The sequence below is a fragment of the Corvus cornix genome, chromosome 5 (genome assembly GCF_000738735.6).
Source record: "Corvus cornix cornix isolate S_Up_H32 chromosome 5, ASM73873v5, whole genome shotgun sequence".
NCBI classification, from domain to species: Eukaryota; Metazoa; Chordata; class Aves; order Passeriformes; family Corvidae; genus Corvus; species Corvus cornix.
Window position 1 is genome coordinate 5,884,191 of NC_046335.1, and position 12,324 is coordinate 5,896,514.

Genomic DNA, 12,324 nt, shown 5'->3' on the forward strand with positions numbered 1-12,324 from the left:
CTGCTTGCATAGAACAGGGTTAAAGAAGTTGGAGTCTGAAATCTGTAGCCTCAACGCAGAGAGGTTCTTTTGTTGTGGAGAACAAATCCTGGTTCTTCCATTCTCTCTTGCTAAACTTGGTTTCCTGATTTTACCTGCAGCTAAAATGCTTAGAGGGAAGTGTCCTGGTCCAGGACTTGCTGAAGTTCATAAAGATCTTTCCATTAATTGCATATTGTTATTGAATTCTGTTTCCTTAACCTGCAGGGATTCTCATGGACTTTTATTGGAAATTTTTCCAGAGTAAAGACTGCAGGACTTGGTTCTAATTATTTTTTATCTGTGTCACATAAGTCATCTCTTTAGCAAGCCTTTTAGCAGAAGCTGAATGTCTCCTTTTGTAACAACTTCACAAACACAAGGTGAACATTGAATGAATTATGCTGTATCGTTTGCCAGTGCATATGCCAAATGTCAGGCAATGACAGATACTAAAAATTTATGGCACAGAAGGGAAGAATTTTATGATCTTCCATGGACTAATGTAATGACTCTTTTATACAAACAGAGATGAAATGCATTTAAAAACATAGCTATTTAGAAAATTGGCCTGAACACATTCTAAAATCTGGAGAAGTTCATTATAGAGAAGAGCCATAAAAGTGCCCTTTGTTTTTAGTTCAATAGAATGTTTTAATTTTGAAATATAATTGCTTGAATTTAATGCACCCTCCAATTAGATCATTTGAGGATATGTCTCTCCATCTAGCTCTTCTTCTGGTACAACACAGTGCAGAGTTGCTCTTATTTTCAGAGGTACCTAGCTGGTGGCATGATCATGAAACATAAAAATCTGTGGATTTAAAGCCATCATTGTGCCCCAAGGGTGTATCACACACTGTTTGAGCTGAGCAGATCCTCTCAGTGGGAGGAATGAGGATCTTTTGAAAGTGCTGAGTCCAGACTGGGACCATGGCATGTTCAGGCTTTGTCTGAGACTTCTCTTCTTGTATACTCTTAACAAGTCTTTTACTCATATTGCTGGTAGTTTTCATCTCTTACATAATCCAAGATCTATGGCAAACTCAGGCACACAGTGAAGCTGAGCATCTTGGAGAGCCCTGAATAACTTCTCTCCCACTCAGCCTTGGCATACGGCAAAGTCTTCTCACATCATGTTCTCACAGGAGAGTTTCCTTGACCCCCTGTTTCTGTTTTCACTGTCGTGACAGTCCGCACTTTGGACTCATTTTAGCTTTAACTTTTCACCTGTTAAAAAATCTTTGTAGTAACCTGAATAGATCTTGGAGTGCACACAGCATGAAGGAAGTGTTTAGAAGATGCTCTGGGGACTTGAACAGGCTTGAATGCCAGCTCTGCCCACAGCCTCGCTGCAAATCACCCTGTTAATAAAGAGCCTATTTTAGCTCTGGAAACATGGAGCCTTCTCAGACTATTACCCAGCATGTGGTAAATTAAACAATCTTGGCCTGATTGCATAATGCCACTTGAAATTTAAGATCCTTTTTCTCTTTAACCCCTAAAATTTACAAGCCATTTTTGTTTAGATATGTTGTAATTAGGTAATGATTCTGCTCCTTTGAGGCTCTTCTAGGAAGTTTTTTAGCACTCTTTTGGTGGCTAATCTCAAAATAACCAGGGGCAGGAGCACTGCTTGGTCTCCCTGCATCATGTTTGTCTCAGTGCAAGAGGTGCAGGGGTACTGCAGGGTGGTTTGGAACTGGGGCTGTAGCAGGTGCCAGGCAAGAGGATTGCTGCTGTGTGAGGGCAAATACATCTCAGTCCCACTAAGCCATATTTCTGCTGTCTTATAGGAAGAGGGGTTTGAAAATCACTGCTTGTAGCTAGGAGGATTTCAAGACCAGACATACCTAGATCCATTCTGAAATGCTTTCCTCCTCTGGACAATATTTAAAGAGGTTTTTAACTTTCTCTGTGAGTTTCTATACAGTCTAAAGAAGAGATCTATTTTCTTTCAAAGAAAATACATGCTTTCTTTGGTTTTATTTTAATTTTTGTCTGTGTGTGTGTGTGTGTGTGTGTAAGCACAGTGATTTCTTGGAGTCCACAGAGAAAACTTGGCCTTGGTCAGCACAGGTAATGGGCACACATAAATTCTTCATCTGTGTTTCTTACGGGTTAATGAACTATGTGGTGTTAATTTAGCAAGATCTACCAGGCCTCATCTTTTAACTCTGGCATTGGGTTTTAGGAAGTGATGAGACCTCTCAGGACATTTCTTTGGCACGTGGTAATGATTCATCGTACTGAGGGATTGTGTGTCACTGAAAAAAAGAAATATACTGTACATTAGCCAGAACATTTACCTGCCATTGTGAGGAGGGACTGCACAATATTTTCCAGCCTGGTTTTCAGTGTTTGATGTGCCAAGCATTCCTTGTATCTTTGGAGACACACTTCCATATCCCAGCTCCTGTTAGGGTTCTATTAGGAGGTCATGCTCATCCTTTCATCTGATGGAAGTCACAGTTTCTTCACAGACAGTTCTCCAACTCTGAACACAAACTTCTCTGATTCATTGGTGATTTCTGCTACCCAGTATCCCTCTTGCCTTCTTCCTGGATTGTGTACATGTGACCTGAATGGGAAAGTCTGGGAGACAGGATTCTTAAGATAAATCACACCTTTTCATTGTACAGTACTATCTGCCCTTAATTTTAGAATTGTCTGCTATTGCTCTGCAGGGACTCTTGGCTAATTAAAGTTCAGATAATGCTGTCTCAACCTCTGTTCCTGATGCTGTGCTGTTTATTCACGTCAGGTATTCATAAGACGGTTGACATTTTCTTCCTTAAAGATCTCTCAGGTAAATTACAGGCATTTTACTGCTCTGACCTTTTCCTTTACAGGAGGAACTTTTGTTTTCAACATTTATTTTGTGAGTATAATGTTGGAACGGATGTAATTGGAGAGGTGTAGTTGTTCTAGTCTGTATAGTCAGGCTATTACCTGTAATGATCATCTAATACTGGTATTTATACGTGATTATCTCTTACCAAACTGCTTTAAATTTAAAGAAAAAGCCAGACTGTTTCACTGATTGGTTTGGGTGAACCACCTTTTCCCTTACTTCCCCTGAATACTACATTTGCTTTCCTAACACATTCATTCTATGCCTGAGTCTTAGGGAGATGGTTGCTCTATTAATACACTTCTGGAGTTCTCCTGCTACGGGTAGACTTTTATGGCTTTAATGTAGTTTTTGAAAATTCCTCTATTATTGATCTAGATATTATCCCAGCAGGAGTCAAACCCACAAGACAATTGTGTGAGGATAATTTCTTACTACAGAAGCATTTTATTCTGAAAGCCTGCTGTGTGGTGTGTGCTTTGATGGATGACCCACTGTTTAAATGTGTATTAGGCATTGGCTTGCTAATTAAATGCCTTAAGGAGTGCCTGTATCCATTCAGTCTCTGTAAATGCGTGGAATTTCTGTTATTTTATTTCTTCCTTATGCTCTTATGTTGACTTCTTTCTGCTTTCTGAATTTGTAGAGAAGAATGGGGGTAATGGCAAAAAAAATTAAATTACTTTCTACCCTCACTCAAGACTTTCAGCTCAGGGCAGAGGTGAGACAATAAGGGCTCTCAGTTTCAGGACTAGCTCTGCCAGATGGGAGGATGAGGAGGAGGAGAAGAGGTGGGTTTGGCATTTCAGAATGGAGTGAGAAGAACACTCACCTGGAGTTTGAGAGATATGAATTTGGATCCCTCTTTGCTCCTGAAGGACCATCTCCCATGAAGAAGAGGACCATAATTACAAAGCTGTGAGATGCTCTCAGACTTCTCAGTTGAAGTGACTGTGCTTGAAGCATTTTGCTGGGAGACAGAGTGTGAGATCATTCATAGTTGAAGAAAGGGGGTAAAATTATTCTCCTAATTTCTGAGTTCTTAAATTGAAAGAGCAGCCAAGAAGAGGAGCAAGGACTTCTGTTTATCTGCAGGAAAGATTTCCTGAATATAATGCCCACTCCCCTCATTGGATTTTGCATGTGTGTGGAGCAGATAAGCATCAGAAGCAGCACATTTGCTGCTAAGGCCAAACATAAAATTTTTTCAACTCAGAAAGATTTGGGCTTCTTGTTCTAAGACAGAGGGATGTGTAGGGAATCACAGAATGGCTCAGGTTGGAAGGGACTTTCAAAATTTATCTAGTCCAATCCCCCTGCCTTGATCAAGTTACTCAGAGCCCCATCTGGCCTGGCCTTGAACATTTCTAGTGCTGGGGCACCCACAGCTTCTCTGATCAGCCTGTGCCAGTGGTCTCACCACCACATTGTAAAGAATTTCTTCCTTATATCCAATCTAAATTTACCTCCTTCTGTTTAAAACCATTACCCTTGTCCTGTCACAACAGGCCTTGGCAAAAACTGTCTCTCCATCTTTCTTATGATCCCTCTTCAAGTATTGAAAAGCAGCAATAAGGTCTTCCTGACATCATCTGCTCTCCAGGATGAACAGCCCCAGCTCTCTCAGCCTGTCTTCATGCAAAAGGTGTTTCAGCCCTCAGACAATTTTCATGGCCCTGCTCTAACAGGTCCATGTCTTTCTTGCATGAGCCAGTCCCCTCAGGACCCTGGAATGCATCTCATCTGGTGCCATGGGTTTGTGTATGTTCAAGTCCCTCAGAGGGTTTCAAACCTGATCTCCTAAGATGGGTGGGACTCCATTCCTCCAGTCCCTGCCTGGAGATTCACAGACTTGAGAGATATGGGACAAGCAACTGACAGTGAAAACTGAGGCAGAAAAAGTTGTTGGGCATCTCAGCCTTCTCCATGTCAGTTGGCACCAGATTCTCTATCTCATTTATCAGACAGGGAATAAAAATATTGTTTTGTTTAACAAAAACAACTAATAATTTTCTGTTAAACACAGCAATTAATACTACTTTTAAAAACTTTAATTGGAGACCAAATTTGAAAAAATGATTGTTCTTTAGTAGTGACCTTTGTAGGAACAAAGAAAGATGTAGCCCATCTTGAGCAGGGGAGTGGACAAGATGACCTCCAGAGGCCACTCCAACCTCACCTCCTTCTGTGAAACCTTTAAACTCCAAACAGCTCTGTTTGCAAAGGAAATTGTTATGTTTTCACTGCTGTCTGGAAGCACAGATCATTCTGTCACTGTGACTGCTTTTTGCTTATTTGAAAAAGATGGAGGCAGAATCTCTCTCTCCATGCTCCTGAAGCAAGGCTCATCATGAGATGCATTAGGAGGAGGAATGTCCCTGGTTTTCTTCTGAAAGTGCTTGCAGAACCCATCCAAGGCCAAATCCTGATGTCATTTTCATCTGTGTCCCTGGACATGTAATCATCTGTGCTGCTCCATCCAGAGAGCTCTCACTGGTGCTTTGAAGTAGAGAAAAGCACCCTGTGTTCATAATAGAGATTTCAATGGTGTAGAAAAGGAATCAGTGGTGTGAAGCAGAGAGGATTATTTTATTCTCATTAATGAACCTTACTCTAGCTCATGAAGTAAGTGTGTATAGGACAAGATGAATTAAAACTAATAAAAGCAGTTAGGAAATTAGGTAACACATCTCCCCTCAGTTGTCCTTGGGACAATTCAGCCCAAGCATGGGATTTGGAGATTTCTAGTTGGTTTGTGGAGCTGGTCACGCTCACCTAAGCTCTCAGGGATGGGTGAGAGGGTAATGCTGGTCCTCTGTTATGTCTGTGAAGCTGCTTTCCTCACCAGCACCATGCTCTTGAGGACAGTGCTAACTTGTGTCATCTCCTCCTCCTCCTGCACAGGAGGGAATTGTGATACCTGTTCATCAGGCCTCTGCTGTGCTTTTCTGTAGTTTGACCTGTGTTTTTGTAGAAGAGATTGCTTTGGGGCTGCATTTGAATATCCCAGACACTCCGTTGATACTTGTATTTGGTGGATAACTTTTTCAAGTAAAGGCAACAGGTTTCTCAGTTCAGGATGGGGTGAGAAACAGCCATGTCCCCTCCATCAAATGCTGATTTAAACAGGATTGGTGATTTTATGGGTTCAGTGCTGGAGGAAACAGAAACTGTCTCTTGTAAGCACTGGAGATTAGGGAAAAGTTAAAAAAAAAAATAAAAGAAAGGGGAGAAAGGCACATTTTGGCACAGGGGAGGAATTTGTTCTAATCACTCTGAAATTATTTTCTTGCTGAAATTGTTAGATCTGGATGGACTAAGCCAACTGAGTTACCAAGACAACCTCTCTTATCGTGAAGATGACCGTGTATCTGTTGATTCAAGAACAACAACCAGGAGTAAGGGCACTGGGCAGCACAAAGGGCTTAGGATGGAGCCCAGAACTGGGGATGGTGCCAGCCAGGCACACAGGGAAGGACGTCTGGAAATGGAGACAGCATTTGCCAACCAGGGATTGGAAGTAAATGATGCTACTGACAGCTCATCGGCTTGGAGCCCTGAGGTATGGTGAATTGTCATTTATTACAGACAGTGAAAGCTTTTGAAGGATATTTGGGGCCAAAAAAAGGTTGGAGGAGAAATGAAGTGAAAAATTGATCAGCACAGCACAAGATAATGGTACTCCTGTGTGCTTGTGTGCATGAACATATACCTCTTCCTTTGTGTTTCCCCCATCTCTGGTATTTTACCTTTTGCTGCTAATGTTAATTCAAAGAAACTCTTTCATTGCTTGATTTCTGACTGCAGTCTCTGAATTGAAGTTGAAACTTTAGCTACCCAGCAGCATTTACTGCCATTTAGCAAAGAGCTCTCTGTGGTAGCCCAGGGCTTGGTCACTGGCTGTATATGCAGGGTGTGTGTCCCAGGACATGGTACGTGGTCACTGGGTCAGATCTGTGTCTTTTTCCAGGTGGTTTCTATGACTTAGGCAATGGGAATCATCTGGAAAGCTGAAGGCAGCTGGTGCAGGTGGCCTGTGACCCAGCCAAGTGACCATAATCTTGTCCTCATTGATGCCAGGCAAACTTTTAGGGAAGGAGAGAACCTGAGTCTGCTTTCCCTTAGTTTTGCACTTTTATTTTGAATCCTCAAGGAAACATTTCAGGTTTTAAGGCATTATAAACACCTGATGACTTTGCATCCCCCTTTTCTCTCCTAATCTCTCTGTATGATGTGTTGATTTTCATTCTTTTACCGCAGGATTAAATTTCTGGAAAAATATCAGCCTGCATCAGACATATTAAAAGAACAGCACAAAGGTCATGTCTTCTGCCTGAGTTAAAAGGGAGCTGTGGAAATTCATACCTCCATCAGACTATGAGCAACAAGGCTTTGAGGGAAGGTCCCTATCCTCGGAGCAGGCTGCCTGCTGCCAGTTCAAAGTTGGAAGGCAGCTCCCTGGTGCAGCTGCTCCAGCCCTAAGGGGTGTTTGAAGCAGCATTTTGCTTTGCTGCACAACCCAGTCCCACAAAATGCTACACGCCACATGGGAGCTGTGTGTGGCAGCAGCCTTGCCCTCTCTTTGCTGTGTGGCTGTTTGTCTGCCCATCTGAGGCTCATTTCTCCTTTTCCACGTTTGATGTGCTTTGCCACGGTTCACGTGTGCCACAGTGTCTCCAGTGTCCTCTTGTATTCCTTTGGAATGCATTGCTTGTTTTGCTCCTGGTGCCTACATTCTAAAAATGCAAAGAAGGGTTCCAGCATACTGGAGCAGAAATGCCCAAGACACAGTTTATCTCTTACAAGCAGCTTCTCATTCAAAGGTATTGTGTGGATTAATGAAAGACTTTTTATTGCGGGAACTAAATGTTCTGACATGCCAGAAATGTCCAAGTGTTATTATGCTCCACTCAGAGGACCTCTCTTTAGAGACAGAAATGGTAATTTTATGCCCCTGCAGTGGAACCACAAGTACCATTTCAAGCCTTGTCCATAATTAGCTGCTCTTTCAGGTTCCTCTGGCAGAAACTGACTTATTTTACTTAGTGAAGTAGATGCTGGCTGTCCTGAACGACCGGGTTAGATGTACAGTATCAATCAGGATACTTGGCTTGGCCTCTCAACAACTGTGCTGGGAAGAGGGAAAGAAAGAAATTCAGATGAAGCATCTAAACCCCAATCTTTCCTTGGATTCCAGTTCAAGTGCCTGTATAACCAACACATTCAAAAAGCACTTGTAACCCAGTTGGGCTCTGAAAGTAGAGGGGAATTCTGTCAATGACTTCCAACAGAAGGAAGATTTGTAGGTGTGTAGCAAACCTGCATGACGGTGAGTTGTGGATAGCACAGTGCTCTCAGGAAGGGCCAGCCTGTGAGGTCTCCAAAGCTTGGGTTTCCATGGAAAGCTTACTGCCAAGGAGTTTGGCATTTTGCTTTTCCTCTCTGCCTCCAGTTCATGCAGTCTTCTCTGCAGTGGATCTGGCCACAGCTCTAGTAGCACAATCTGAGATTTCCTGAAATCCAGATCTTTTCTGTTTGGTCAAAACTCAGATATCTGACCTTTGCTCTGCCCTACACACTGCCAGAAGGTGAGATACCCATCCCTGTTAGGGCAGGAAAGTGTCTCTTGGATTTTCATTCCTGTGGGTTTGTGCTGATGCACTGGAGTTCACATTCTCCAGCTCAGGTGTGTAGATGAAAGCAGTTACCCCTCAAGCACAGTTGTCTCCACACCTTAGCAGCAGTCCTTGAACGTGCCTTGATTCCATTTCTTCAGTAGCCAATGCACAGATAAAAGTGTGGAGGGATGAAAATATGGAGTGAAATATGAATCAAGCCCAATCCCATTTCATATTAAATATTATTTCATCAACCAGACAGAAATAACTTGACTGCTACACAGGAACGCTTAACATTTTCCTAACACCACGCTCTCTCCAGGCAACCTGGCCTGCCTGGCATTTTTTGTTTTTAGCAGCCTGCTGTTCATACAGAAAGTTGTTTTTGTAGCCAACCAAGTAATTTTGTGCGTTGTTCTCCCTTTGACATTACTTCTGCAAGATGTACAACAGCAGATCGCTAATCCGCACACTCGGACTTCTGTGTTCGTGTGCACAAGTCATAAGCACCTCTGAAACTGTGAAAATCTGGAGCTTTGCATGTCATGGCAGATGAATCTGAGCACTTCAAAAGTAGATTGACAGGAAGTAAACAAAGATTTTGATGTTTATCCGAGGCCCTGTTTGAGACACGCTATCCCAGACACTTCTAAAGGGACTTACACCAGACGTCCCGTGGCCCATCATCTGTTCTCCGAACAAAAAAGATTCCTGTGTTGGAAAGAAGTGTTACTTGAAATGTGAAAAGAAGATAAATGTTTGAGGAGGAGGGTGACTCAGATGCTGGTGACAGGCCTTAGTTCACCTTCTGACTATTAACTGAAAATCTTTCCCTAGTACAGTGCATACTCATGTTTAAATACAAATCATTGATCACTATAGCAACCCCTTTATCACATGAAGCACATTCTAGCTCTAAGATAAAAAAGCACTGTTGAACAGAAACCCACACGCCCACTCAGCAAAAGGTAAGGTGAGCATCCATGGTTTTATCTTGTTTTATCAAGATGGTTTTTGTTTTAAAAGTAGGTAAAAGACTGTGTGTGAATTGGTCTGCACATGTTGTGATTGTTTATTTTGGATTTTTATTCTGAATGTATTAGTACCCAAACTGAACAGAAGGAACAGATGCTTCTCTTGGGAGATTTTAGAAGGGTATAACTAATCAATATGTATTTAATCAGATTACTTTTCTCCATTATCATTGCTTTAGCTGTAGGAAAAGTATTTAATTATGGGTCGGCATCCAGAAATGGAATTTCTATTCCACAAGAAATTCTGACATGGTGATTTCCTCTTTAAATTTAACACAGTTCTTAATTCTTTTTAAGTTTCTAACAGAACAAAATATCCAAAAAGTTAGCAGATTTGGCTGAATTGCTGGATTTTGAAAATATAAAAAAATCCACCTTGAAAAAAATTCCAGTGTATGTTCAAAGTAACAGGTTAAGTAGATCAAACTGTTTTGTTAGTGCCTCAAAACTGACATGAATAAAATGTAAAAACCCCCTTTGTTTAATTTTTCTCCATGTAGAATGTTTGCCAAATTAACTGTCTCCTGCAAAACACTTAAAAATTGATGAAACTTTTTGTTGGAAATGTTTCAACAAGTGCTGTTGCTTACTAGAGAGTAGGGGGACTATTACACAAAATCAGGCAATTAACTATCATTGGCGTTTCCAGAAACAGTGGGATCCATATTTCGCACAGCAACTGCCTATACTTGCAGGCACAAGTGAGGAGAACAATTTCTTTTTAAATGGAGCTGGAATCACAGAGGCAGTTGAACTCCAGTGGAGGTTTTACTTCGTCCTTCTCTTTGCAGGAACACAACGAAGTGAACAGTGTGCCAGCTCATCATGGTGCCCATGAGCCCATCTGCAAATGTGGTGACCTGGATGTCATCTTCACCTATAAACCCTCAAGTCAAAAGCTGGTAGCCACTATCTTGGAGGCCAGGGACATCCCGGACAAGGACCGCAGTGGTGTGAACACCTGGCAAGTGCACGCGGTTCTGATGCCGGGCAAGAAACAGAGGGGTAAGACAAGTGTGCAGAGAGGACCCATCCCCATCTTCCAGGATAAAATCACCTTCAGCAAGCTGGAACCACAGGAGCTGAGCAGCCACGCCATTCGCTTCCGCCTCTATGCTGTGCACAAGATGGTTGGGGACAAGATGATGGGGGAGCAGCTGTTCTACCTGAGCGGCATCAGCCAGGAAGGGGAAATGAAGGTGACGCTGCTCTTGGAACCAAGGAGTAACCTGAGTGTAAGTTTGATGAAGGACAGATGGAGTCCCTAAAATTGTTTGCTTTTTGGTGAACAGGGTGTTCTTGAAGTCTTTCATCCAGGGCCGTCAGTGCGTGACTGGTGGATCTGACATGCTGTCACTTAAAAAGTTGTCAGTAAGGGGAAGCACAGGGCATTTCTTCCCTGTGCAAAGCTGTGCTTTATTAACAGTAGCTCAGCTAGCAAGTTTACATAAAATCATGTGGCTCTACTACATCTGCACGAGCCATCACATGCTGTGCCATTCAGAAACAGTAGGTTGGTCTGGGAACCACCAAGGCATAATTAGTCTTAATTTCAATAAGGACAGTGGTTCTTGTGCACCACTGTGTAGGTACTGCCAGTGCAGGAGCTACCTCATTTGGCCCTAGATATCAGCTTGTGGATCTCCACACTGTGTGGTTTCCATCTTGCCAGAAATGCTTAGTAGTGCTCCTGTACATGACAGGTGGAAGGGGAGAGGTGGGTCATGTGAAGAGGAACTGGCTGTGCTGCTTCTTAGTTTTCCACACACATCACAGTTGTATCCAGCTCTGGCTGTGCCAATCAATTTGTGTAGATGAGCTCTGTCATGATTCATTCTCTACAAAAAGCTTGGAGGAAGGTTGTGCACATGAAATGAATAAAACATCGTACTCCACGTGAAGAGGAGAATAGAGAAAGCGTTGTGGTAGCAAGGAGAGAAAGTAAGAAAATGCACAGTACACGGCCAAAAACTGCCAAACTGAAAAGTGTATTCCATCCAAAAGCCATTATCAAGGAGATGTAGAGTATTAGTTAGTAGGATGTTTGCTTATCTCAGAGGCTTTGATTTACACTCGTGATAACACTTCACTCAGAGTTCCTCATCTTTAAAGAGAAAGTTCAGAGATGTGTTTTTGTAAAAGCGACGCTCTGATTCTTCTGGTGCCCCAGCATAATTAATTCTCAGTTATTGTAATTTCTTAAGAGAGATCTTACTAAACAAGGCCACAAGATATAAATTAAGGGGGGGGTGGGGTGGTGACTGTCCTGATGATTCTCTCAGTGCTCTTTCCCTGCAGAGTGCAGATTCTCAGCTGAGTCTGTCAGCAATCTCTCACAGTGATAGCACTTCTTCAACACAGTCCCTGTCGCATGGAGGGGTGCCAGAGCTGCTCGTGGGACTGTCATACAATGCCACTACAGGGAGGCTGTCAGTGGAGATGATCAAAGGCAGTCATTTCCGAAACCTCGCAATTAATAGGCCACCTGGTAAGTACTTTCACTGCTATTAAATAGTGCCGTTGAGGCAAAATTTGCTTTTTTATTTTCTTCCTCAAGATATTCAACTACAGTGTTTCTGAGCTGGGTTTCCTTGCAGAGTACCTGGTTGAAAATTAAGTGTTATTTCAGGTACGTGTGCTGATAAATATTGGAGGGCAATTGGGGGAAATCATATGAAGGCTCAGCTGATGGAACAGTAATACCTGAATATCTGCTTTATGGCACATACCTTTACAATATCTGATTATGGCAAAAGCGCTGTTGTACCCAAGCACAGAGTAATTCCCAGCAGATCCATTA

At 42.4% G+C, this 12,324-nt stretch overlaps 1 protein-coding gene across 7 annotated transcripts in view; it reads left to right on the plus strand.

The window, feature by feature from the left end:
- The window catches only part of SYT16 (synaptotagmin 16), a 102,321-nt gene that overhangs the window by 73,070 nt on the left and 16,927 nt on the right, over positions 1–12,324 (plus strand). For all 7 annotated transcript variants that reach the window (XM_039552916.1, XM_039552913.1, XM_039552917.1 and 4 more), the window contains 3 exons: positions 6,178–6,434; positions 10,316–10,759; positions 11,823–12,012. In XM_039552916.1, the coding sequence (XP_039408850.1) occupies positions 6,303–6,434; positions 10,316–10,759; positions 11,823–12,012 (766 nt within the window). In that variant the 5' untranslated portion in view covers positions 6,178–6,302. The remainder of the gene's footprint in view (positions 1–6,177; positions 6,435–10,315; positions 10,760–11,822; positions 12,013–12,324) is intronic.